The sequence below is a fragment of the Mesocricetus auratus genome, unplaced genomic scaffold (assembly GCF_017639785.1).
Source record: "Mesocricetus auratus isolate SY011 unplaced genomic scaffold, BCM_Maur_2.0 Super-Scaffold_100007, whole genome shotgun sequence".
Lineage (NCBI taxonomy): Eukaryota > Metazoa > Chordata > Mammalia > Rodentia > Cricetidae > Mesocricetus > Mesocricetus auratus.
Window position 1 is genome coordinate 10,983,133 of NW_024429191.1, and position 27,751 is coordinate 11,010,883.

A 27,751-nucleotide genomic window follows, 5' to 3' on the forward strand; every position below is an offset into this window, starting at 1 on the left:
TGGGTTTTTTTCCAATCAGTGCAAATCATTTATTATGTTATTTTCCATGGTGGTTAGGGTCATGGGACTGCTTTGGCTACAGAGCTAGGGATCTGGTCTGGGCAGAGCTACTCTGTTGCCCTTGGGCCTCAGGAGCAACAAGGCACAAGGTGAGACCTGCATCGGGTAAGCACCAGAGAGTAGGAAGGAAAAGGGACATGCCTGCTGTGCTCAGGGGTGTAGGGACTTCTGTGCAGACAGCAGGTCCAGTGTACTGATGGAAGAGACAAACTCAGTGTGTATTCTATAGGTCCCTCAAATGCACCCATAGGCTCCAGTACAGGCCCCCTTCTACTGGTGAAACTCTTGCTCACTTTCCAGGAGACATGGTCCCTTCTGCTTTGGGAAAGCAGGTTCAGAGCTTCAGGTCCCAACTGCAGCCCTGAAGCTGCCCAGGACCCACTACCCTCTAAGCTCCATGACTCCCGAGAGCCAGTGCACTTAAGGGAAGAGCCAGGCTGGAAGGAGAGGGACAGACATCACAGGCAGGGCCTAGGGAGCAGCACACCACACAGCAGTAGTTTTTCTGGTGGAGAGTGAAAGGGTATGGAGGCACTAAGTGGGGGGCTTCCTGAAGGCCTGGCTCTGCCCATACTGCCCAGGGAGACCACAGGGAGGTCTATTGGCCCTGACCAGAGCACATGGACTGCACAGTGAGACCTTTGAGAGAACACAGGCAGGACTGGAGGCCCCCCAACATCCTTGGGTATAGCTGGTAAGGCCATAGATCCCAGAGGGCCAGAATCACCAGGGCAAGTAGTGAGGTCAGCATGGAGGCTGAGGGTAGGCCAACTTTCCAGGAGGCTGTTTTCACAGTTAGAGTCTCTCCATGTGCTCCGGCCACCACCACCTAAACCTCACTCCGGTACCGTAGTCGGGAGAACCGGTCCCGGATGGCCTGGTCGCTGTCTGAGCTGCCTTCACCCAGGTGAACCACTCTACTGGCCGGGACAAGATCTTGCACTTTGTGTTTGGTCACAGAGACTAGGCCAGGCATGTCTGCGCTTGCTGGGCCCGTCAGGAGCACATAGGCAGCATGGCGGCTTGGCTCAAACAGGATCGCTGTGGGGACAGTCAGTGCTGCTCAGGACTAGCCAGAGCAAACTAGGCTGGGGAAGACCTGGACCCAGTGCCTGAGCCCATGCTCACCATCGAAAGCCACGATGTTGGCAGACACGTTGGCTAGCTCCAGCAGGATGCCAGGCAGGGTGGGGTGGAACATGTACAGGCTGTGCTGCATGTCTCGGGGATCCTGAGGGGAGAACAGCGATGGGCCTCGTTCACCCACTGCACTGGGGCCACAACCACATCTCAGCGGGCCCTGGAACTCCTGGTACCTTCCTGGGCAGCCCTCAGCTGTTGTTACCCAGGTATCTTGTTTAGAACTATGCCTACCAGGGTCCCCTAGAAAGCTAGTTCCTGTTCCATGAACAAATATCCGCTGGCCCTGCCAACCCCACCTGGACATAGTCCTTCCTGGTGTTCATTAGCACCTGCCCTCCTTATTATATGTCTGCTTCCACCTCTAAGATCCTTCTCTTATCCCTTCGGGATGCTTCCCCTTTGGCCTGTCCCTGGCTGCACTCCACTGAATGGATTTCTGGTGGTCCATTCCCTGCCAGTTTCCAGGGGGACCTGGTTCTGGCCCCAGATCCCAACAAGGGGTACTCCCTGAACATATGACTTCATACCATCTCATTGGTGCCAACAAGTTCATGGAGGCCCCAGAAGAAGAAAGCAGAGCGGTGGTCTGCAGTCATCAGGCTTGTGGATGGTGGGCCCCCAGGCAGGCTTGGGAGGGGCTGACTCCACAGCATAGACCCGGTACTGAGGTCCAGAAGTAGGATCTGGGGGGAGGGGACAATACCGGCAGACAGCCTCAGCTTGCACAGGAATGTGTGGCTCAACCATGCCAGAAAGGCTGCTCTCTGAACCATCTCCCCATCCGAGAGCAGTAGTGTCGAGCTCAGCACTGACTGCTTTCACAGTTTGTCATCAGTTACAAACAAGGTAGACTCTCAATTCACACAGGAAGCTCAGCCTACCTGTCTATCAATGCTGGTTCCATTTTCAATGACCACAGCCAAGGTGTCTGGTTTGTAGTGGCCAAGGACAGGTTTTCTGGAAGGATTAAGAAAGACCTCACAGAAGGTCTTGGTACAAAGATCTGAGATGAAGTTTACATGGCCCCATGCTCCTGGGTTGGATGGGGCTACCCACATCTGGACCCAGGATGAGGAGCTGGTACCTGTGACCAGCAGCTTCAGCAGCCCCTCCAGGGACAAAGGACAGATCCAAGGATAGACAGGAGGCCTCCAGCAGAAGCTCACAGGCCTTCCAGTCCATTGTCCATCCTCCTTGCCAGCCAGCCGGACAGGCTGAGGTCCTGAGCAGGCATGGATCCCCACTCAAACTCAGCAGCAACTGCACATACCTCAGAACCTGAGTTGCACCAAGGGTCCACCTGGGCATCAGATCTTGTCCATCCAGCAACATACAAGCCTCAGAGCTCACAAGAAGCACGTCCTGGCCAGATTTCCCTGGGACACTCATCAAGTAGCGAACTGTTCCGGAGCTAGACAAGGAGAGTGGTGGGAGAGAATATGGGTCTTTGAGATGAGTCCCTCACCAAGACAGGCCTGCTGGGGCTGCTTCCCTCAGACCACCAAGGTATATCCCCATGTTTCTCAGTTCCCTAGCTTGAATAAATGAGATGCTATTTGTAGGACAAGGATAATCTCCCCACATGATGTATTTCTCTAGGACTGGGGGATGAAAGCCTGGGACTCACACACGCTGGCCATCCACTCTGTCACTGAGTCACCTCCAGTCTTCTCAATTCTCACTCTGCTTCTGCTTGCCTATTTCTCATTTCCAAAGACATGAGGGTCCTAGTCTGGCAGTCCTGTGTTCCATACAAGGTTGTCCCTAACTGAGGCCTGTGTGTCAGACAAACCTGTGCAGAAGTCTCCGGTGGGCAGAGCTATTTAGCATGTTCTCCCAGTAGGAGTCTTCCTTAAACTGGCCATCTCTCCCAGTAACTCTCTCGTAGAGACCCTTCACAGAGAAGCCACAGAGTGCACTTGCTGTTCAAAACACAGAAGGACACAGTCACCATGGGGATCAGGTGAATCCACCAGTCCCACTGCTGGAACCATGCAGGGCCACACCTAGACTAGCCCTCGGGCTTTCTGATTAAGTGTCAGCTCATGGACAGGAGGGGCCCCAAGGTGGCCAGTCACCAATTTGCATGTTTCTTTCTCTAGCCCAGAACCCAGCATTCTGCCCAGCATCACTTCAGGAGAGAAGCCATCCCAAGAATGTGGCATCCAACATACCACAGGGCAGGAGAATATAGTGAGCACCCGTTCTGGTCACATGGAGGAGAGCACCACCGTTTGCATCCACACCCAGACTGCCTCTGTGGCCAATCTGGTCCCCGGTGCTGCCTGAATAGATAGCCCCGCTGACCTGTAGTAACAAAGGGCAGTAGGGAAGGGGGAACCAGCTCCATGGGAGGGCAAGGGAGCTGTAGGGAGCTGCAGAGGAGAAGGTGCTCAGCACTCTTTGGGGCTGGGGAAAAGTACTTTGAGGAGAGTGACCAATAGGGAGCATGTGTGACTGTGTGGCACAGCCTGCATGGGAGGCATGGAAGCTGTTGGCCATGGTATTTGCAGGCACACGCCAACCCAAACAAAAGCCATGTGCATCCTGCCATTCATGGCAAAGACCAGCAAGTGCCTGTAGATACGGGGCTCAGAGGATGTATGTGTGGACCTCAGGATATAGAGCCCTGGGAGAACCCCCTGCTGGGTGATCACACAAATTCTCTCTAGAGAGAAGTGGATGAGGAAGGAGAGAAGAGGGGCTATGAGGTAAGTGGGCCTGGGGGACTTGAGAACGATGCTGATCACCTCCTGCCCCTCCCGGTCGAGGATCAGTAGTTCTGGGGCACCATCACCATCCACGTCAGGCACCTGGAGCAGGGGGCTCAAGATGGAAGCATTCCCACCCAAACTGCTGGAGTGGCTCCACAGGGTTTCCCCTAAAACCAAACACACAGTGGCTCCAAATCCCCTTCTTGACAGATGAATGGTAGATTCCCCTGAGGCACCCATCCTTGGGACCCCGAGGCCACCTTAGATACAAGAGTGTGTACAAATGGCCTGAAATGTTGGAGAACAAGTACAACACACCCAAATGAGAAGACACTAGGCAGCCTCTTGAAAAAACAGCTGGGTACAATGGCTCCTGCCTGTAATCTTAGCATTTGGAAACTGACACAGGAGGCTTGCTATAAGTAGAAAGCCAGCCTGGGGTACCTAGGTTCCAGGTCATTCTGGGCTGCATAGTATGACTTTTCAAAAAACTAAAGCATCAGTGAGAGCAGGGAGCTGGCTCAGTGGTCAAAGCATTTGCCACACAGGGTGAAGGGCAGGGTTCAGATGCCCAGAAACACACTTAAAGGTTGGGTGGGCGTCCTTTCTTCCCGTGGCCTGTTACATTATGGCTCAGAGACTTGTTCTAGGAGTAGAGGAGCATCGTTGGGCTCAGTCTGGCCCTCCAAGCTACTAGGAGCCACGGCTGATCACCATTACCTCACAGGAGGAGACACGACACTAGTCGTCTGTTAGTATCCATAGCAAGATGCAAACTGAGGTTGCAAAGACACAACTGCAATATGGCAAAGCAGCTGAAAGAGTTGAGACCATTGGCTTCTAAGTGGTCACACCCTCTTCCGGAAGGTTCCTACCCAATCAGCAACCCCAGGGCAGACCCGCCCAGCAAGAACCATCAACAGTTATCAGATGGCTGACCTGTGAATAAGTTGACTGCGATGAAAGAACCTAGTCTTCCCACAAGGATACAGGCAGAAGACACCTCACTGTCCGACGGTTGTGGCATGGCACACTTTACAAGGGCAACATCTTGGGCCACAGGCCTCTCCCAGAGCACGCTGCCATTGGCCCCTGACACAGCGGCCACAAAGGCACAGGGAGTGGAAAAGCCTGGAGGGAAGAGGTGGCAGGCAGCCCCTTGGTCAGTCTCAGACAGTGCTTGCCACCTCCTGTCTCCCTGGTTCTGTGCCTCAGCCACAATACTGAGCCCCAAGTCTCATGCAGCACTGGTAGGGGTTGGCCCCAGGTGGAGGGAGGGAACTGAGAGCATTGCCTAGTCTATTCTATTAGGAGGGGAAAATGAGGGACTGGTTCCCTGAATCCCCTCCATTCATGTCCCAAATGAGAAAGTGAGCCTGCAATGAGCCCTCTCCCCATGGGGGCCACTTTGTTAGACAGAACAGGACTTACCTTCATCCGCACAGGATCTGGTGAAATTGTTACTGCTATTGGTGTTTTTATAAAGAAAGAGAACGTCCTGGATCTTGTCCCTGTTTACGTCTCCCATAGCCAGAAACTCATATGGGACTGAAAAAGAAAGTCACAGACTATGCTCCACAGGCCATGCCTGTCCTTGGGGAGATCAAGTTGAATGCTCTGAGAGGCTTGGTGCTCCTTCTGTATAACTTGTCACTGTGATGTGCCCCCCAATAAGAGCAGTTCTTCCTCACTAGGACACAGTTTCTTCAGAGACAGGTGGATCTCTGTGAGATAGAGGCCAGCCTGATCTACATAGAGTTCCAAGACAGCCAGAGCTCCAAAGAAAGACCTTGTCTCAACAAACAAGCAAATAGACAGATAAAGTAAAATAAATCTGAGCATCTGTTCAAAAGACACTCCTCCAAGACCAGCATGGGATTCAGTCATACTCCATCCTTATAAGGCCCAGTATCTCCGTCCATCAAGTGCTCAAATGAGAAGCTCTACACTTAAAACCAAACCATGAAAGGATGAAGCTGGACATTTATCATACTCAAAAATTCAAAATGCATCGGACTCCTAGACAGAATAAAACTGTGAAATACAGGCCTGGTGTAGTGGCACACACCTTTAATTGCAGCACTCAGGAGGTAGAGGTAGGTGGAGTTCTGTGAGTTTGAGGCCAGCCTGGTCTATAGAACAAGCTCATAGAGAAATGCTGTCTCAAAAAAGAAAAAGAAAAATAAATAAATTTTATTAAAAGAACAAGACATATGAGCCGGAGAGATGGCTCAGTGGTTCAATTCACAGCAACCACATGGTGGCTCACAACCATCGATAATGGGATCTGGTGCTATCTTCTGTAGTGCAGACTTAATGGAAGACAGAGCACTCGTATGCATAAATAAATAAACCTTAAAAAAAAAACAAGACTTTGGGAACTGGGGTGTAGCTCAGGTGGTAGAGTGATTTCCTAGCACTCATGAGGCCCTGGGTTCAGTCTCCTGTACCACATGAAGACAGGTGTGGTGGCAGACTCCTGTAATCCTAACAGCTGAGATGTGAGGCAGGGGTTCAAGACCAACCCAGCTACACAGTATGTCTGAAGCCATCCTGAGTTAAGTGAGAACTTGTCTCTAAATAAATAAATAAAACTAAAAATGGAAAGGCTTTTCAGTTGCTGTCCATAAAGGCAAACTGCATGGGAGAGAGCCCCTCGGGAGGCCTATGCATCTGTCACGCAGTTCTCCTCAGTTGATGAGCTTCTCTTACCTCTCAGCCAGCTGTTGTGTTTCACTGAGCCGTTTCCATTAAGTAGCCTACTAAGTCTGCCTTTGCTTACTTACCTGAATAGGGTAGCGCTTCCAGTTCCAATAAAGGCTCCTAACATCTCCAAGTTCAGAAGTAAACCCAGCAGCCACTCAGAGCTGACTGTCAAATACCACCAGACTCCCACATGTCACAGTGCTGCTCCAGAGGGGTCTGGAGCCCTGCTGAGAGAAAGAGGCCCCTGGCAAGCTCACCTGCAGCATTGTAGTCAAGCCTCCACATTCCCTGAGACGAAGGTCGGTCTGGACACGGGATGATGAAAGAGACGACAAACACCACAAAGAGACAGATAAACAAGGAAAGGAAAAACGCCACTGTGCGGCATCGGGATAGTCGGGACTGCAGAGGCTTGCTCTTCAAGTTCTCTTCATTTTTCAATTGGGTTCCCAGGTTTTCCTGTGATTTTCTGTCCTCATTCTTCAAGGGGTGGATCTCAGCTTCTAAATCCTTGCTATCCGTCATTCTGAGCACATTCCAGGGTATGTGGTCACTGCATACAGTAAGAATTGGGTACGGTCAGCAGTGAGCTGCTGCACATGGCAAATCCCACTGTTTCCTTTTCTTTCTTTCTTTCTTTCTTTTTTGTTGTTTTTTTTTTTTGTTTTGTTTTGTTTTTGTTTTTCCAGACAGGGTTTCTCTGTGTAGCTTTTGGAGCCTGTCCTGGACTGGCTCTGTAGACCAGGCTAGTCTTGAACTCACAGAGACCGCCTGGCTCTGCCTTTCAAGTGCTGGGACTAAAAGCATTCACCACTGCTGCCCAGCCTTTCTTTCTTTCTTTCTTTCTTTTTTTTTTTTTTAGAAGAGGGCACCATATCTTGTTACAGATGGTTGTGAGCCACCATGTGGTTGCTGGGAATTGAACTCATGACCTCTGGAAGAGCAGTCAGTGCTCTTAACCTCTGAGCCATCTCTCCAGCCCCAGCCTTTCTTTCTTTTGGATAATATAAAACAAATTCTTTATTAGCTCTTATTGTACGTGTCTGAATGCACACAGCACATGTGGGGTCAGAGAACAACCATGGAGTCAGCTCCCCTCTTTACCTTAATGTGAGTTCAGGAGATCAACTTAGGTTGTCAGGCTCTGAGCTTTGTTTTGTATTTGTTCTGAGATAAGGCCTCTTTCTTGGGGTTTCTATTGCTGTGAGGAAACACCATGACCAAAACTGCTTAGGGAGAAAAGGATTTATTCGGTTTACACTTCCACACTGTAGTCCATCATTGAAAGAAGTCAGCTGGACAGTGGTGGCACACGCCTTTAATCCCAGCACTCGGGAGGCAGAGGCAGGCAGATCTCTGTGAGTTCGAGGACAGCCTCCAAAACAATACAGAGAAACCATCTCAAAAAACCAACAAAAAACAAAAACAAAACACAATCAAGCACCTGGATGCAGGAGCTGATGCACAGGCCATGGAGGGATGCTGCCTGCCTCCGCCTGCCAAATGCTGGGACTACAGGCATTCACCTGTTTGTATTCTGATTCTTAAGCACTTGGTTACAGTTGTCACTGTGGACCACCAGTCTAAGAAATAAAACATGAATTTTGGGAGTGTCCACCAACCCATGCTACTTAAGAAGACTTCTAAGCAGGGCTGGAGAGATGGCTCAGAGAATAAGAGCACTGCTCCTCTTCTAGAGGTCCTGAGTTCAATTCCCAGCAACCACGTGGTGGCTCACAACCAGCTACAATGAGATCTCATATGCTGGCAGAACACTATATACATAATAAAGAAATAAATCTACAAAAAAGAAGAGGAAGAAGACTTCTAAGCAACAGGGAAAGGCAAGTTGGTTGTACAAAATCAGCAGCCGGTACATTCTTCCTCAACACACCAGCGTTTTCACCAGGGCACATGGTGACCAGAACCGATGACAACAAGTCCACACACTACTATTCATTAACCAAGCCACACCTGCTCATATGTTGAGCACACAGATGGGAAAGGGGATGTGTGACAGCCTGATGCCGCCAACATTCTCACAAACAGACTCCCAAGGGATCTGTGGGAAAGCAGTTTTCTCTGCACTGAAACATTCTTTCCAGGAGGGAGTGGACGGCAAAGTGGGAATCTGAAAGAGTGTGGAGGGGCCCTTCCCAGCGTTAGAGACAGAGGAAACGGCTCCTGGGAGGGAGACTGTGACCAGCTCAGGAGAAGTCAGACCTGGAGGGCTGCCTGCCAGCAGTGCAGACAGAGCCCTGGGTCAGAGCTTCTATGAGTAGTCACCCCATTAGGATGCTTTCAGAGGCTTTTGGGTGGTCTCTGTTCCTGTAAGTGACCCCTCACCCTGTTCTTGTTAGTAACGACAATAAAAATTCATCCATTGGACTTTGTTCTGTCATGGGTTCCCATTCTGGGATAAGTAGACATCTCACCAGGAAAAGTCTGCCATTTAAGATCTAGACTACAATTTCAAAGAAACTTTCTTTCTTTTTTTTTTTTTTTTTTTTGAGACAAGTTCTTACATGCACTGACTGGCTGGAAACTCAATATGGGAGGCTAGGTTTACCCAGAACTCATAGAGATCTGCTTGTGCCCCCCACCCCCCTGTGCCAATTTAAAATAATCTTAAATGAGCCAGGGGTGTTGGTGCATGCTTTTAATCCCAGGGCCCAGGAGACAGAGGCAGGTGGATCTCTGAGTTCAGGTCCAGCCTGGTCTACAGAGCTAGTTAAAGGACAGCCAGGGCTACACAGAGAAACTGCCTCGAACAAACAAACAAAATCTTAAGTGAAGGTAGGTTCTGGAGGCCCGGGCCTTGCTGCTAAATATGTGTGACCTTGGACAAGGACTTGGTCAGTTTCTTTACTGGTAAAAGAGGCACACCTACTTTCGAAGATAATACAATTTTTATTTATTTGTTCTGAAACAGCATCTTACATAGTCTTGGTTGGCCTCAAACTTGTTAAATAGTCAAGGCTAGCCTCGATCCCCTGATCCTGCTTCATCTACCTGCCAGTGCTAGAATAACAGATATGTGTCAGATATGTATCTTAGAAGACTGAAGGCTAAATTATCATGCATATGAAGTGCATGCCACAGAACCTGGCACACTAGCTTACTGCTACTACTACCAAATAATATAAATAATACTAAATAATATAAAATAGCTATACTACTAAATATTTTATACTACTAAATCTTCTAATGTGAAAGATTTAAAATTTTTACTTTATTTTTTATGTGTGTGGGTATTTTGCCTGCATGTGTGTCTGTGCCACATGTATCAACCGAGAGTCCAAGGAGACCAGAAGAGGGCACAGGATCCTCTGGAACTGGGGTTACATATGATGAGGAGCTGCCACGTGGGTGCTGGGAATTGAACCTGGCTCCCCCGGAAGAACAGCCCATGCTCTTAACTGAGCCCTCTCCAGCCCATGCTTTTATTGTTGTTGGTTTGTTTGTCTGTTTGTTTTTTTGAGTCAGGGTCTAACCATACAATCCAGGCTGGCCTCAGGCTCACAATCTCCTCAGCTCGGGGTTACAGTCATATGCTCTCATGTTATATCTTTTACCACAAGGAGTATTGAGCCATGAGTTCTCACTTCTTGAAGGTCAGATGAGGCATTCCTATCACAGGTAATGAGTTGGACACAAGGAAAATCAAACACTGAGTCATGCCAGGCACCTCATTAAGCCCAAGCACCTGAGGTGGGCGGGGCGGTCCAGCAGGGCTGTATGGAAAAGATAACCAGGGTAAAAGTCAGCCAATGCACCTGGCAGGGGGTGAACGGCAAGGACCAGGGTGAGGTCAGGTCCTGGAGGAAGGCAAAGCTTCAGCAAGTCCAGGGCCACACACACAGGAAGGGACATTTGAAATGTTTAAAGCACATTGTCTGTGGCAAAGCAAAGAGAACCAAATGAGAAGTCACCTGTGCAGCACACCCTGTGTAGCTCGAAAAGTAAAAGACTCAGACACAGATATTAGGGTTCAAGGTTCAAACTGAAGATCAGAGAAGTAAAGCAGCCAAACCAGTATATTTTATCTCTACCCAGGAAATGACAATCCTGTCTCCACTGATCCTTAGAGGCAAAAGCTCTTAGTTCCTGTCTCCTTGTGCCTCTCCCCCACCTCCCAGACAGGGCTTCTCTGTGGCTTTGGAACCTGTTCTGGAACTAGCTCTTGTAGACCAGGCTGGCCTCGAACTCACAGAGATCCACCTGCCTCCGCCTCCTGAGTGCTGGGAGGCGTGCACCTGGTTTCCTCCTGCCTCTTATTCTTTTCTCTGCCCAGCCATATCACCTGTCTCCACCTCCCTAGTGCTAGGATTAAAGCCGTATCATCCCAGGTGCTGATATCACCTTTTTGTGAGCTGTTTCTTTTAGGAGTGGGTCAATCTCATGTAGTCAATGTGGCCTTGAACTAACTAACTACCTCTTACTCCTGATTCCTGGGATTAAAGGTGTGTACCACAACCACATGACCTCTATATCTTCTGGCTGGCTTTGCATTCTGAATCCTCAGGCAAACTTTACTAAACCATAAATAGCTAATGTTTTGGAGTCTGTTTTGTTTTTTTTTTCCAGACAGGGTTTCTCTGTGGCTTTGGAGGCTGTCCTGGAACTAGCTCTTGTAGACCAGGCTGGCCTCGAACTCACAGAGATCCGCCTGCCTCTGCCTCCCGAGTGCTGGGATTAAAGGTGTGCGCCACCAACGCCCGGCTTTGGAGTCTGTCTTTAAAGTTCTGGAAGTCTTACACTCCAGGCAGTCATCATCAGGTGCTACGCAGGTAGGCAAGCACCCTACGCTTCATGTTTCAGGTTAGGCATGGTGGCTCACACCTGTAATGCTGGCATCTGGGAGGCTGAGGTAGGAGGACTGTTCTGGTAGGAGCTACAGAACAAGACCCTGTCTCAAAAACAACAACAAAAGCCTTCACACACTGGGTATCAGCCAGGGTCCTAGGAGTTTGAAAACATGGCCCATCTGCCCTCAGGGTCCACATTTCCCAGACCTACCTAGTGGTGGGGGCACCTGAGGTCCTGTTCAATAGAAGCTCCTGGTCAGCTTCTGGCGCATGTGATCATTGGTCTTGAAGGGTCTTCGTCTCCATAAGCCCAGGCAGACCTAAGGGGTTGTAAAGCCTTCAGTAAATGCGTTTCAGGTAACAGTGTCTGCTCCGGTCCCGTCACAGCTATCCACACTAGAGCCACCAGGGTACTCAGGCCATCCTGGTCCCATACCCCATGCTATCTAATAATGGCCCCTCAGGCTGGGGGGCGGGGTCTGAGTCAGGATGATTAATGTTCTGGAGACTCCCAGAAGCATGTGCAGGTCTGTGGAGAGCCTGCCTTTGTTTGTCCATCCCGTTAGCCACCACAGTTCATCCAATCACAGGATGGCTACAGTTCTCACTCTAAAGTGGAGACTCAGCTTACCGCCAACCAGAAGCGCAAAGAGGAGAAAGAGTACAAGGCCGCCCTTGAATCAGCTCACTAAAGGTATACACGGGTTTGGCAATTCTCAGGAAATTTAGTTGATCTAAGTGCAAACCCCAAGCTACTAAAGTATATTGCTCCCGTGCGTGCGTGCGTGCGTGCGTGTGTGTGTGTGTGTGTGTGTGTTTCTAGGGACTGGACCCCAAGACCTTGCATACACTAGCCGTAGCACTCAAACACTGAGCTACAACATCACCACTCTTTCCCTTTTGTACTGGAAACAGAGAAGTGGGCTACCATGCCCAGTCTACGCAGTTAGAGATCCAGCCCAAATTCGTGTTTACTAGGTGTAAGTAGAAGTTTCTGTACTGTCCGCCTGGTCCCAAAGTCACTTTCCAAGTATTACCACATAGAGGCTTATATAAATCATAAATGCTCAGGCAATAGCTCAGGCTTATTACAAACTAACTCTTACATTTTGTTAACCCATATTCCTAACTTATGCGCTGCCACGTGGCGGTACCTTTATAGCATGGCACATTCATTTCCTGTTCCCTCTGTGATTGCTGGCAACTCCTGACTTTACCTTCTCCTTCCCATTATCCATAGTTTTCTATACTTCCTGCTTGGCTACTGGCCAATCAGCATTTTATTAAACACATTTGAGTGACAAATCTTTACAGTGTACAAGAGAATTATCCCACAGCACCTAGGTGTGTTCTCTATCATCTGAGTTACATCCCGGGCTCCCTCCTCTCCTTTTCTTTTTTTTAAAAGATTTTATTATGCATAGTGTTCTGTCTGCATGTATACCTACACACCAGAAGAGGGCACCAGATCTCATTACAGATGGTTGTGAGCTACCATGTGGTTGCTGGGAATTGAACTCAGAACCTCCGGAAGAGTAGTCAGTGTTCTTAACCTCTGAGCCATCTCTCCAGCACCTGTCCTTTTCTTAATCATGCTTGCATTCCTAAACCACGTAGACACATCAAACTGAGAACAAAGGACCATGCAAAACTAACAGTGTAGTTTGGCTTTCTATTTATTATCTATTTATTTGAATTTTTGAGATTGGCATAATTGGCTCAGCACTTAAAAGTGCTGCTATTCAATGGTGTGGACTGAGTTAGGATCTGAGCACCCAACACACACACACACACACACACACACACACACACACACACACACACACACGTTGACACATTCATAGATACATGCACACAGACAGACACAAGTACAGAAATAAATCTTTACAAAAGTCACTAATATGTGGACTTGGCGGCACACTCCTGTAACCTAGCACTTTGGAGGGGGAGGAAAGAAGGTCAGAACTCAAGGTCACTTTCAGCTACATGCTAGAGATTTGAGGCCAGGCCCTATCCCTTTCCCCCAAACAAAAACAGTAATAAACACATATAATACAATCTTTGGAAGACAAAAAGGGGCAAATCTTAGGAGCAGAGGCATGTTATCAGTTTCTTACTGTCCTTTCAGAAACAGCCTGTGCAAGCATCTCTCCAGAAAGGGTGCTCTATAAGTGTAGCTAGGAAAACAGAAGCTAGCCTGGCAGCACAAGTAAATGTAAAAGTGAATACAGCAGGTAAACAATAAAGGCGATCTCTCATAATTAAAGGAATGGTAAACTCCTTATTACTACTCGTAGTTATTCATTCATGCATTCATTGCATGTGCCTGTGTGTGAGTTCAAAGGACAATTTGCAGGAGCTGGTTCTCCTCCCACCATACTGGTTACCAGCAGGATTGAACCCAGGTCAACTAGCTGAGAAGGGATAGCCTTTCCCCACCGTCATTTCAGCACCCTGGGAATGACAAACAGTTAATACACGTCACGATTTATCATACCAAATGGGACATCTGTGGCAGGAATGGAGCACTACCATTTTCTGTGACTGGCTTTGCTGCTGTTTTGAGACATGTAGCCCAGGATGGCCTCAAACTCACCAAGTGACCAAAGATTGCCTTGAACTCTAGAGACTGAAGAATTCCTTCTATTCTTCTTGCCTTTACTAATATTGGTAAGCTGTAACTGACTGGGTAAACTGTGTGTCCAAATCTAACTTACATGCTCTCAAAATTAAGCCTCTAAATTTGCATAATTTAGATATACCTAACAGGTAATGGTACCCTGATCCACAGGCACCTTTATAGATCTCAGAGTATGGCATTTAATTAAAAAAAAAAAAAAGCTTCTTATGATAGAGAGAAGCCAGCTCCTGCAGCATCCTGTATCTCCTCCAAGAAGATGATGGCCTTTCACCTCAGCTGCCTAGACCCTGCTTGGACTGGACAACAGGACATGGGGGGAAGGGATCAACTGTCCCATCCAGCCAAGACAAGTAAGCTGAGCTCCCCAAATTCCTGCTCCACAGAAAAGCTGGTAGCTAAAGGCAAGTATTGCTTCTGAGACTTTTGTCTCCCAAAGACCACAGAGAGACTTGGAATTGCCTAGGTAGCTGGAAAAGCTGTCTCACTTCTGTTCATTTACTGATCCCTCTCAGATCTATCTGATGGCATATGCTGACTAGGGTACTGGTAGCTCATCAGTTCATTAGTTAGGTTTCCTGCTAAAAGTACAGATAGGTGTGCTTCTTTCACAGGCTTCATAATCCAAAATTAACAGGTTTCAGATGTAACTCCAGAGGTTCAGAGTTTTAAATTTCCTCTGGTTGTCTTCTAAAAATGTTCATGTGTTTTAACCCAGAGCCTTTTGCTATGACACCAAGATGTAAATATGTTCCAGTTGTTTACAGCACATGCAGGTTCCTGGGAAAAGAGCTCTGCTATTGTGTCAAGAAATCTGCCTGATGGAAGCTAATATCAGTCTCCAAAGCCCATTTTTTTAAAGATTTATTTTTTATTTGTTTCTTATGAATACAAATTTGTTTATTATGAATACAACATCCTGCCTCCATGTCTGTCTGCAAGCCAGAAGAGGACACCAGATCTCATTATGGATGGCTGTGAGCCACCATGTGGTTGCTGGGAATTGAACTCAGGACCTCTGGAAGAGCAGCCAGTGCTCTTAACCTCTGAGCCATTTCTCCAACCCCTCCAGAGCCCACTTTTACCCCACCCGTTTCTGAGCATATCTTGCAGGTTCACTCCTCCTGCCTGGGCCAAGCCAACCCACAGATGATCTTCCAGATAACGCCAGCACCTGCACCAGGTCCTGGGACTTCACCACTGGTACCACCTCTATAGGCTAAAGCAGATACCTACCCAGGAACTGGAACCTGGTTTTCCAAGATGTCCCAATAAAGGATATGTCTGCTCTAGTGTCTCACTTACTCACCCTTGCCTCCTCTGTACAACCAGGGCACATCTTCACTTCATTCTTTTTCCCATGGCTAACCCCATTCATAAGGCAGGTGTTAACAATCTGTTTCTTCTTTTAGTAACCTGCCTTCTCTGTCTCCTCGAGAAACAGATGCAAGCCGGGCAGTGGTGGCATGTGCCTTTAATCACAGCACTCGGGAGGCAGAGGCAGGCGAATCTCTGAGTTTGAGACCAGCCTTGTCTATAGAGCAAGTTCCAGGACAGGCTCCAAAGCCACAGAGAAACCCTGTCTCAAAATACCAAAAAACAAACAAGAAACAGATGCCTGAGACCTCCAGAATGACAGTTAATCTAACGCTTCTTCACTCACACCTCCTGTGGAGCCTGACTCGGCCAACTCCAGATTTCCCTTCCCCGTATTGCCTCATGCCCTCAAGAAGTAGCCAAACTTAAACCGGCTCCCCTATACACAAGGAGTCTGGGATGCTTAGGCAGAAGCCCTATGTTAGGTAGTGTCCATATATACCCAACGAGGTTGGGGTATTGGTCTCCAGCTAGGGTCCCCATTCCACGCTCAGGTCTCACCTCTCCCATTCCAAACCCCACCCCCTCAAAAAAGCCTGTCAAGCAGCAGCTCCTCCCATGAGCACTGAAGACCACACGAAGACCTGGTAGCCATATTTGCCAAGTGATTCTTCTCCTGCCCTCCTGAGGGTCACCCAGGAGTTGCTATGCTCTGTTCATTAACCCTGGATTTAATATTTTGGCTTGATTGGCTTATTACATCAGCAGCGGCAGATTTCCAATAACTGGGGATTCAGAACTTATCAACTGGGAGTACAGGTGTACACCACTTGTCTGGGCATTTTGTGTTGCTTGCTTGGGTTCGGATTGAGATAGGTGTTAGCATCCAGGCACACGCTGGCCCCACACCTTGGGAACCTGGGAGAGTGAGTCACCCCTGAGCACATGGCAGGCAGTACCCTGTCTCTGTAAGCAAGTGCAAAAGGTCCCTTTAAGAGACAAGCGCCAGGCCGGGCGTTGGTGGCGCACGACTTTAATCCCAGCACTCGGAAAGCAGAGGCAGGCGAATCTCTGTGAGTTCGAGGCCAGCCTGGTCTACAGAGCGAGTTCCAGGACAGCCTCCAAAACAATACAGAGAAACCCTGTCTCAAAAAACCAAAAAAAAAAAAAAGAGACAAGCGCCAGGGGCTGGAGAGATGGCTCAGAGGATAAGAACACTGCCTGTTCTTCCAGAGGTCCTGAGTTCAATTCCCAGCAACCACATGGTGGCTCACAACCATCTGTAATGAGATTTGGTGCCCTCTTCTGGCCTGCAGACATATGCTGTATACATAATAAAAAAATAAATGTTAAAAAACCAAAAGAGAGAGACAAGCGCCAGCACTTGGGAGGCAGAGCCAGGCGGATCTCTGTGAGTTTGAGGCCAGCCTGGTCTACAAGAGTTAGTTCCAGGACAGCATCCAAAGCCACAGAGAAACCCTGTCTCGAAAAAAAAAAAAAAAGTGAAGAGGCCGGCAGGTGTCTATCTCTCTCTTTTCTCCCCTCTCTCCCTTCCCTTCCCCCAATAAAACTTCCCAGTTAAAAATAAAAGGAAGGCTAAAATGCTTAAATGTCATGGCCAGAAATAGTCCCAGGTCACTAGTTTTAATTAAAAAAAAAAAACTTCCCAGAAAGTTCTGCCTGTAGGACCTATTTGTCTCTCAGCCGCCTGGATCCACCCTGACCCTCTGAACTGCATATCATTGAGGGTGGGATTGAGATGAGTCCACCAGACTCAAGATAAATAAGTGATAATTAGGTATTTGTTAGGGAAGCACTTACACAAATAATAGTAAATAACCTGCGTGGTCTTCCTGCTCCAGAAGATGCACTCTGTGCCTTTCCACCGCAACCCAAGAGAGTGAGCCAACCCCTCCTCTACCTTATAAGGGGTGATGTCTGCACTCCTGAAGCCACGCCCCTAGGGTGTGGCCATCATCCCAAATTTACTGGCAATGTAAGATGCCATATCATGACACAATCTCACTATACAGCCTGGGCTGGATTGAAGCTTGTGATCTTCCCGACTCTACCTCCCAAGCACCAGGATATCAGGTGTGCATTACTCTACTGGCAAGTTATCTGTCTTCTGATTTGGAGCCCAATGAAAGAAAAATTAAAAAATCCACCGCTGCATAAAGACTTAGAAGTAGCAAGTGGACACTCTGAACGTTCCTGACGACCAGGCTAGTCGGGGCATCCGTCCTCAGAGCACATGTGGAGGTCGGGGAGCCATCTACAGGAGCCAGTTCTCGCCTCGTATCTTGTAGGTCAAAGGGACGAAACACGGGTCATTAAGCCAGTAGGCACCTCTACCTTCTGAGCTATCTCTCCAGTCCCTGGCTTGTGCTGTTATGCACAGGGAAGAATGATATCAGACCAGTGATTCAAAAAGTCAGCCTCCATGGCTAGAAGCCAAGCAATGCAGATAAGACAACGTAATCAAGCAAGCGCCAGTATTAATCCTGCTGTGACCTCCAAAAAGAAAGAGTGATGATTCTGGTACTTAGCTTCCATCTGGAGGCTGAAGTGACTGTGAGCAGTCACAGAAACGTGAACGTCCTGCTGGAGTGGTCAAGACTTTGGAATACTTGCAGACATGAAAACTATTTGTGAACAGCCTTGTAAACAAAACCCAAGAAAATTTCCTAGGTACTTCATCACCAGTTATCTAAGCGCTGTGCAAGGCGTCTGGCATGGAAGCATCAGCAAGGCTGCTGAAAATATGATAAGCAGCTTTCCCAATAAACCCTGATTCAACAGGAAGAAAGAGGATTAGAGAGTCGCTGTAGCCAGGATTATGGGATAAAATGGCTGTGGGAAGTTGTGTAGGAATGGTTCATTCTTCCTTTTCCCCCCTTGGTTTTTCTTTTTTCTCTTTCTTTCTTTCTTTCTTTCTTTCTTCTTGTTTGTTTGTTTGTTTTTCGAGACAGGGTTTCTCTGTGGCTTTGGAGGCTGTCCTGGAACTAGCTCTTGTAGACCAGAGCTCCCACCTGCCTCTGCCTGCGAGTGCTGGGATTAAAGGCGTGCGCCAACCCCCCTCGGCTCTTTTTTTTTTCTTTTTCTCTTTTTTTAATAAAGATGCTCCTGTGGCAGGGTAGTGGTGGGGCACACCTTTAACCCCAGCACTCTCGGAATTTGAGGCCAGCCTGGCCTACAGATCAAGTTCTAGGACAGCCAAAGATACCCAAAGAAACCCTGTCTCAAAAAAAGTAAATAAATAAAAATGAATAAATAAAATACAGGCAAAAATAAAATAAAATAAAGGCATTTCTGTAACTTAGACTAGTCTAGAATTGCCTATATAGTCAAGGGTGACCTTAAATTCCTAATCCTCCTAAGAACTGTGATTAAAGGCATACCCACTATGACCAGCTGAACTTTCTATTTCTAAATACTGTCTTTGGAGAAGGTCTTAAGTGGATCACAGTGTGTGAACTTTAAAGTTGTTTTTTTCCACTCAGTATAATGAGGCCCACCCAAGTTGTCACAGGTATTAGCAGCCTCTTCCCTCTTAGTGCTGAGCAGTCCATGGTGTGGATACTGTGCTTTGCTCAGACATGTACAAGTAGGAGAAATGAGTTGTGTCTACTTTAAGCTATTCCAAATGAAGTCACAGTGTACATAAACATGTCAACCCTGGGTTTCTGAAGAACTAGTCACGTGGTCAGAGGCCTCCTGATACCTCACCTTAGCCATGCTTACAGTCTTCATCTCAGACAAAGGCTAGTTTCACAGGGCTGTTTTTATATATTGTCTATAACAAATGATTCACAGAAAGGAGATATTACATTTTACCTGGGATACCGGGTGATGGTGGCACATGCCTTTAATCCCAGCACTCAGGAGGCAGAGGCAGGCGGATCTCTGTGAGTTCAAGACCAGCCTAGACCACCAAGCAAGTTCCAGGACAGCCTCCAAAGCCACAGAGAAACCATGTCTCAAAAAACCAAAAAACAAAAAAAACTTGTTTTCTGACCTCCATGTATGAGCCATGGCACTGAAGAACCAAACATTGGGGAAGACTGTAGGCCCAAATCAAATAAAACAATATCATTTATACTTAAAATGCACCTGAGCCAGACAGAGAGAAAGATGACAGCTTCCATTTCCTTCAGTAAAAGACAATGTTCTACACCCTGCATTCATTTCCCCAGGAATCACAACCTGCGCTGAGTCATCTGCTCCTACAGAGGAATGGTCAATGACAATTCTTCCTTTTCAGTCTGGGATAACGGGTGGGTATAGTAGGGCAGGGAGTATCTGTCTTCTGAGGTCCAAACTGGTGTCCTGATTTGCCAGGCTGAGCACATCAGTATTGCCTAGAGTGGCGGTTTATGCAGTGAGACATGCACAAAGAAGAGGGCATGTAAATGCTGGCAGAATAACGAAACAAACTTGGCCCCCGACTAGCACACACTGCGCAACAACAACTTCCTGTGTAAGATAAAATGTCCAGTCTAGTGAGACATCACCATCCAAGCATAGAGGAGTCAAGGCAACACTACACTATTTTTACAATATCTTTTGAATGTATCATCAGTTCCAAATAAAACACAAAATAAAAAAAGTAAAGAAACCCCTTAACAAAAGGAGGTGGAGTCCGAGGTTCATACAAGTTCAGGAGGAAGAGCCAGCTCCCCGGGCGCCTTGGCCATTGCCTCCAAGCCCCCAGTCCTATGAAGCTGTTTTGCTCCAAAGACAGCAACCTTTTGTTTTGCTTTGCTTGTGGATGGAAGAGTATCATTATTGGAGGAGTTTTTCAGTAATGCCGGGACATACTCCAAGAACAGCCTAGCCACTGGCCTGCCGCAACTCTGTGTCAGAGTAATCACTAGCTTCTTGAAAGCCACCCTCTGCAATCACTTCCCTTTTCAGAGCGGATAAAAATCATCCAGCCTAACTCATCAATAATGAGATCTCCAAATGCTCAGAGCAGAGAGCAAGGGTCACAGTTCACCAGGGATCACTTAGGTCAGATCATGGTGACAGCCTAAACGACAAAGGGACAGATGGTCCATCTTTTCATTGCTAAGCACCCTCCACACAGGGTTTAACACAGGCTTAAGTTGGAAAGGAAGGTCTTTGAAAAATTAAAAGGACCTTTGAGAAATTCCTTCACAGCACCCACAGAATCCCTAGGAAGGACATTCTGGGGACTCTCCTCAGACATCAACAAATAAAGGTAGTTATTAAAGGCCCCAAGAGCAACAGACCAAAGCCTGGCAGTTCATATTTCACTACCGCCCAGCTTAAAATAAACTTCTTAGTAATTTATTGTCAGGAATGGAGAGGTGGCTCAACAGTTAAGATCACTTGCTGCTATTCCGGAGGACCCAGGTTATATTCCCAGCATCCACATGACAGCTCACAAATCTGTAACTCCAGCTCCAAGGGATCCAACACTCACTCCTAACCTCCACGAGCACTAGGAACTCATGTGGTGCACAGACATATGCACAGAAAAAACCCTCACACACAGAAAATAAATAAATCTAAAAAATAAGGTGGATGCCGGGCGTTGGTGGCGCACGCCTTTAATCCCAGCACTCGGGAGGCAGAGGAAGGCGGATCTCTGTGAGTTCGAGGCCAGCCTGGTCTACAAGAGCTAGTTCCAGGACAGCCTCCAAAGCCACAGAGAAACCCTGTCTCAAAAAACCAAAAAAAAAAAAAAAAAAAAAAAAAAAAAGGTGGATAACTGAGAAAGATGCATACTAGTGAACATGCACAAATACAAATACACACACACCACACACACACATATACACACACACCACACACGCACATACACACACACACCACACACACACATATACACACACACCACACACACACATATACACACACACCACACACGCACACACACGCGCGCGCACGCACACACACACACACACACATATACACACACATGTTTTTTGCAGTACTAGGGACTAAGGGTAGAAACTAGGGCTTTATGCATGTCAGACAAGCAAGCATCTAATAGGCTACATCCCAACCCTATGATATATATCATTTTTTCTTTCTTTCTTTTTTTTTTCGAGACAGGGTTTCTCTGTGGCTTTGGAGGCTGTCCTGGAACTAGCTCTTGTAGACCAGGCTGGCCTTGAACTCACAGAGATCCGCCTGCCTCTGCCTCCCGAGTGCTGGGATTAAAGGCATGCACCACCAACGCCCGGCTCATTTTTTCAATATATATTGTCATCTATATTAAGGGAGTTTAGTTCGGTCTTATATAGGTTCCCTATTTGTCAGACCCCAGTCAGTGATCTCTCACTAGTTCCAGTCAGCTGATTCTGTGGGTTTCCCCATCATGGTCTTGACTCCTTTGTTCATATTATCGTTCCTCCCTCACTACAATTATACTCCCGGAGCTTGGCCCAAGATGTATATCATTTAAGAGGGGAACAAAACATGATAGCTTGAAGTAGATAATTCCTACGAAGGTTTTTTTCAAGCAGATTATTCCCTGGCACCACAGGCTACCAGGAAACTAGACACTCAGTCACTGTTCCTATCAGGTCCATGGGGCTGCCACACCTGTCATCCAGGAGTACACTGATCATTATGACTTGAGTTAAATGCTGATTGTGGAGAAAAACAATAAAATTGTGCAACAACTTATATAGCTCATAAACACAGCGAATGCAGAAAGGAAATAAAATATGCTTCCCATTTCCCCAAGGGCTCTGAGTTTCTGAATCAGGGACAACTGAAAATAAAAGTGAACCTGATTCTGTTTGCTTCATATTTATGGGAGGTTTGAAATCCCCAGGACAGACAGAGCAAATAAGCAACAATGGCAATTCCACTGATGTTTAAAAGTAAAGGGTTATGTATACATATGCACATTATCTAGCTACACACACTCACTCACGCACGCATCCAGCACCTGAGTAAAAATCTAAATGTTAAATTACCGCCCGGCAATAATTTAAAAATATATTTATACCCGGGCAGGACCATACACACCAGTAACTAAAGGACTCAGGAGGTTCAGGCAGGGAGATCACAGCGAACTGAAATTCAGCCTGGGCTATATAGCAAGATCCTGTCTTAAAAAACAAGAACAAGGTGGGCATTGGTGGCACAAGCCGTTAACTCCAGCACTCGGGAGACAGAGACAGGTGGATCTCTGAATTCTTCAAGGATGGCCTCAAACTCAAGACAGTTCTAGAACAACAAAGGCTACTCAGAGAAAACCTGTTTCGAAAACCACCCCCACTTCCGGAAAAAAAAATAACAAAAGAATGTCTTTTACCCTGCATGGCCTGCACCACCTCCAAAACTGGTTCCTATATTCCAAATGCATTCAAATATGAGACGTTGGAGACAGACGCCCACAACAACCAACCAGGCATCACCGGGTTTTCTAGCTGAGCCAAGCAGAAGTGAGACAAAGATAGTTATAGTGTTCAGTTGTTTACAGGGAACAACTATTGGCTCTCTCCACAAAGCACAATCTTAACACAAAGAACAGAGCCATAATAATTTCTCAGAGGAGAACAAATTTTAAGGTCATGGCTCCCTGACTAAGACAAAGTATCACAGCACACACAGACCATATTGATCTGGGAAGAAAAACCCTCCCAGATAAGTCTTATAGATTAGCCCAAGGAATAAACTTCCCTGAAGTCTAGGTTAAATTTATTTCCTGCAATTCCTCTATAAATTGGTGGTATTCCTTTTTAGTAGGGGGATTATTATGATAAATTATAACTCTAATTTTGCAATAATTTACTTGAAGCTTTGTATAAATTTACTTCTAATTACTTCTTTGTTGGTTTGTTTTTTACACAAGGTCTCATTACCCAGGCTGGCCTTCAACTTGCTAGGTAACTGAGACTGGCCCGGAACTTCTGATTGTTGTGCCTGTACCTCCCAAATGCTAAGATTGTAGGCTTGTTTTTTTTTTTTTTTTTTTTTTTTTTGGTTTTTCGAGACAGGGTTTCTCTGTGGCTTTGGATGCTGTTCTGGAACTCACTTTGTAGACCAGGCTGGCCTCGAACTCACAGAGATCTGCCTGCCTCTGCCTCCCGAGTGCTGGGATTAAAAGCGTGCACCACCAACGCCCGGCAAGATTGTAGGCTTGTAACCCATGCCTGACTGCCACATTAGATTTTAAGCTTTCATAATGCATATTATCTATACATTCACAAAAGTAGATAACACCAGCTCTGTGAATCAACTGGCAAGACTGGGTAAGGTCAAAGATAGCCAGCAATTTTCACCTATGAACTCCTGCATATTCAACCTATGATTACTCTAAAATTTACTTCACTTCAGTGATAAATCACATGATCAGCCATCTACTTTTGGTTATTCAGTTAGGAGTCAGCATTTTTCCCTTTTTTATTTAAATTAGAAACAAGCTTCTTTCACATGTCAATCCTCCCTCTCCTCCTCCCCTGCCACCCAGGAGTCAGCATTTTTTGTGTATGCTATAGCCTAACAACCTAAGTTCCACCAAGGAGTTTACAAGTGAGACTGGGAACACATGACACCAAGTGTGTGGATTTCGAGATCAATTTTGAGTGAGATACATGGTAAATTTTGGAACACTTAGTAAATCCTGTAGATTCTAGCTCATCTATGTTGTCAATCTAGCCCTTCCTTTTTAAATTCTTATTTCATTTTATGTGTGTGTATATGTGTAAGGGCACACGCATGCCATATGTGGGAATCAGAGGGCAACTTGTATGAGTTGGTTCTCTCCTCATGCCACATGAAACCTAGGGAATCAAACTCAGATCATTAGGCTTGGTGGTAGGTGTCTTTGCCATCTCAACAGCCCTAGGTCTTCTTCATCGCGACCACTTTTGTATTTTAAAACTTCTCACAGTGATTACTGGAGCCCTCTCAAAATGCTCCAAAAACATCTCCAGGTCATGTTACAATTGCAGAATGACTCATCACCACTTCAGGACAAAGCCAACACCTTGGTTAAGCCCGGGTCTTTCCATCTCTCTGGCCCCCGTCGGCCTGCTCGTCTCCCCGGTCTCCCATGCACTCTTTGCCCCCCCCCCCCTGCTGTCGAGCGCTTGCCCCTCCGTCTGTCCTTCTTCCTTTGCTTGCTCCTACTGCAGCTATAAAACCCAGGTGTGCCAACAATCCACCGGGACACTCTGCATGATGCTTGACACACACTGTTACTTCTTCCCCCCACTCCACCCAAGGACAAGGTGGAGTGGTCGCTGGCAGAAAACAGACATAAGCATGAACATGTCTAAATAAAGGTCTAGTCCTTAATATGATCACTAGCCTCTCTTGGGAGAGTCATTTACTAACATGTGTGTTCATTAACCATTTTTTTTTTTTTGGTTTTTCGAGACAGGGTTTCTCTATGGCTTTGGAGACTGTCCTGGAACTAGCTCTTGTAGACCAGGCTGGCCTCGAACTCACAGAGATCCGCCTGCCTCTGCCTCCCGAGTGCTGGGACTAAAGGTGTGCGCCACCAACGCCCGGCTCCATTTTTTTTTTAAAGAAAGAAATCTATAGCTTGTAGGATCAGATGACTTTAAATGCCACCACTAAACACGGGATGTCAATCAGATGTGACAACACCTGTACCTTCTTCCTACTACTATGACTGTGCTTTTCTCTAGTAAGACCACTTCAATCTTCTACAGGGAATTTGCTTTCCCAAGTGCTCAACATCATTCTGGGGGCTGAACACTTCCCTTCCCTCGGAAAATCCTCATTCCACCAACTGACTGGTCATTCTCATGGACACTGATGTTCATGTGAATGCTGGCTGCAGTTAGAGGAATTAGTAGACACTTTTCCTACAGGTGTGGTTACCAGCATGGTTTTAAAATACAATCACAAGGGGCTTGAGACTTGGCTCAGAGGTTATGAGCATTTGCTGCTCTTGCAGAGGACCCAGGTTTGATCCCCAGAATCCACATGGTGGGATACAAACACCTGTAACTCCTCTTCTGGACAATCCACAGGCACTAAGCATGCTCATGGTGCACCAATGTACATGCAGAACATGCAGACAAAACTATAAAATTATTTCTAGGGGCTGGAGAGATGGCTCAGAGGTTAAGAGCACTGACTGCTCTTCCAGAGGTCCTGAGTTCAATTCCCAGCAACCACATGGTGGCTTGCAACCATCTACAATTCAATCTGGTGCATGCCCTCTTCTGGCATGTAGACAAACTGTATCTGTAATAAATAAATAAATCTTTTAAAAAATTAATTATAAAAAATATATATTCACAAGCTGGACATGGTAGCACATTTCTGAAATCCCAGTATTTAAAAGAGCAAAGAGTCTTACCCCAAGTTTGAAGCCAACATGGCTTACATCATGAGTTCCAGGCCAGCTAGGAATACAAAGCAAAACTTGTCTAAAAAAACTCCATTACCAGATCCCCCCAAGGAGGGCCTCACCCTCCCTGGGGAATGATGGGAGAATTGGGTAGGGGGCTGGGGGGCGCTGGTGGAGGGACAAGGGAGGAGGGGTTGGGAGCTGGGATTGACATGTGAAGTGTGCATGTTTCTAAGTTAAATAAAACATATATTGAGGAAAGAAAAAAAACTCCATTCTCCCCCCCCCAAAAAAAAAGAGTTGGGGAGCTGGGGTAGTAGCTCATTAGTAGGGTCTGGAATGGTGACACACACAACTCCTGCACTGGAGGACTGGAGACAAGAGGACTCCCCCTGGAATCCACGTGGTGGAGGGAGAGACCCTACTCCTACAAGTTATCTCCTCTGATACATGTACACCTGCACTTACACTTGCACACACACACACACACACACACACACACACACACACACAGACAATTTCACAAACGCTTTGCTGTGCCAACTCCCTTTGCACTTAGTAATACAAAAAGAATGTGGAGGGGGTGTTAGACTTCTAAAACCAGGTCATAAAAAATACAGTGGCTTCTATCACCCCACTTCCCTTACAGAAAGCTCCTTCTGAGGGAAGTCAGCCACCAACAGAAAACAAGCCGTCATCACCTAGTTGGAGAGAAGACATTTAATTCCCAACCCACAGAAAGTGCTGAATCATAAGGGTTTTGTTTTGTTTTGTTTTTTTGTGCATTTATTTGGAGAAGACCTCATGTTGTAGCTGACCTCAAACTTAGAATTCTTATGTCTCAGAGGCAGACGGATCTCTGTGAGTTCGAGGCCAGCCTGGTCTACCGAGTGAGTTCCAGGACAGCCTCCAAAACAATACAGAGAAACCTTGTCTCGAAAAACCAAAAAAAAAAAAAAAAAAAGAATTCTTATGTCTCAGTCTCAACTTCTGGATTATAGGTATGCACCACCAGATCTAGCATAAAGATTGCTTTAATTCATTAAATTTTCTGTTTCTTTGTTACAAAGCAACAGATAAGCAACACAAGGAGGCAATAGAAGGAAGAGTGAGAAAAATGCCAGTGCAGAAGAAACAACAGTCTAGCACTTGAAAGGCTGAGGCAGGAAGATTGCTTCCAGTTCAAGGCATCAGGAGGAGGCGGTGATCGCATTTAAAGCACAAACAGCAGAGAGAAGAGCTGTGAGAGTGGAGGACTAAGACATCCCCATCGCCGGGCGGTGGTGGCACATGCCTTTAATCCCAGCACTCGGGAGGCAGAGGCAGGCGGATCTCTGTGAGTTCGAGGCCAGCCTGGTCTACAGAGCGAGTTCCAAGACAGCCTCCAAAACAATACAGAGAAACCCTGTCTCGAAAAACAAACAAACAAACAAACAAAAAAAAGACATCCCCATCACTGCCTCGGCCCTGAAATTAAAGAATATGAACTGATTCTCACTTCATTCGCGAGGCCCAAAGAGCCCTGGTGAGAACGACAGAATTTAAGGAACTGCACAAGATTTGTAGATGTCCACCTGAACCCACGACCCCTAGTGCTCTGGGTCAGCACTGCGCGATCCAAGGAACAGAGCACAGATTTGTTTTGACCAGTTCCGCGCGCCCGAGGGTGCCAGGCCCCATAAATGACCCTGCTACTCTGGGAGCTCAGGCAGGGCCGACTCAAGATGTGCGCCACTCTCCGGGTGGCCGGACCTACTCCAGATCCCCACTTGCTCCAGGCGATCGAACGCAGCCGGATTCCGCCCGAGCGAGGTCGCGCGTGAGAGTTATCTAGCTGGCTCCTGACCTGCTCGGACGCGGCTAGTTGGTTTCGGACGCGTCCACGAGATCCTGCTCCTCACTCAGTAAGTGGTCCAGGACTACCGAGGCTGGCTCAACTGCAGTTCTTGGAGTCAGGGATCCTCATGCCCAAGGTGCCGGGGAGAGAGAGCGAAAGAGCAGGAGCAGCACAGACTGAGTCGGACAGCAGCGCCCCTCCCCAGCCCGCCCGGGC

The 27,751-nt window shown here is 47.2% G+C and overlaps 1 protein-coding gene across 2 annotated transcripts; it reads right to left on the reverse strand.

Annotated features, from left to right (window-relative positions):
• Fam234a (family with sequence similarity 234 member A) lies at nt 1-27,743 on the reverse strand. Of its 2 annotated transcripts, XM_040748383.1 has the most exons (13): nt 27,545-27,743; nt 11,643-11,751; nt 6,881-7,176; nt 5,349-5,465; nt 4,857-5,048; nt 3,954-4,084; nt 3,378-3,510; nt 2,996-3,125; nt 2,474-2,614; nt 2,085-2,160; nt 1,731-1,886; nt 1,189-1,291; nt 1-1,101 (listed from the first exon to the last, which is right to left on the reverse strand). In XM_040748383.1, the coding sequence occupies exons 3-13, from the start codon at nt 7,146-7,148 to the stop codon at nt 890-892; spliced, it is 1,659 nt and encodes a 552-aa protein (XP_040604317.1). In that variant the 5' UTR covers nt 7,149-7,176; nt 11,643-11,751; nt 27,545-27,743; the 3' UTR covers nt 1-889. The 2 variants fall into 2 exon arrangements, with proteins under 2 accessions (XP_040604317.1, XP_005081607.1); XM_005081550.4 differs by lacking the exon at nt 11,643-11,751.
• Nucleotides 27,744-27,751: the final 8 nt, after the last annotated feature.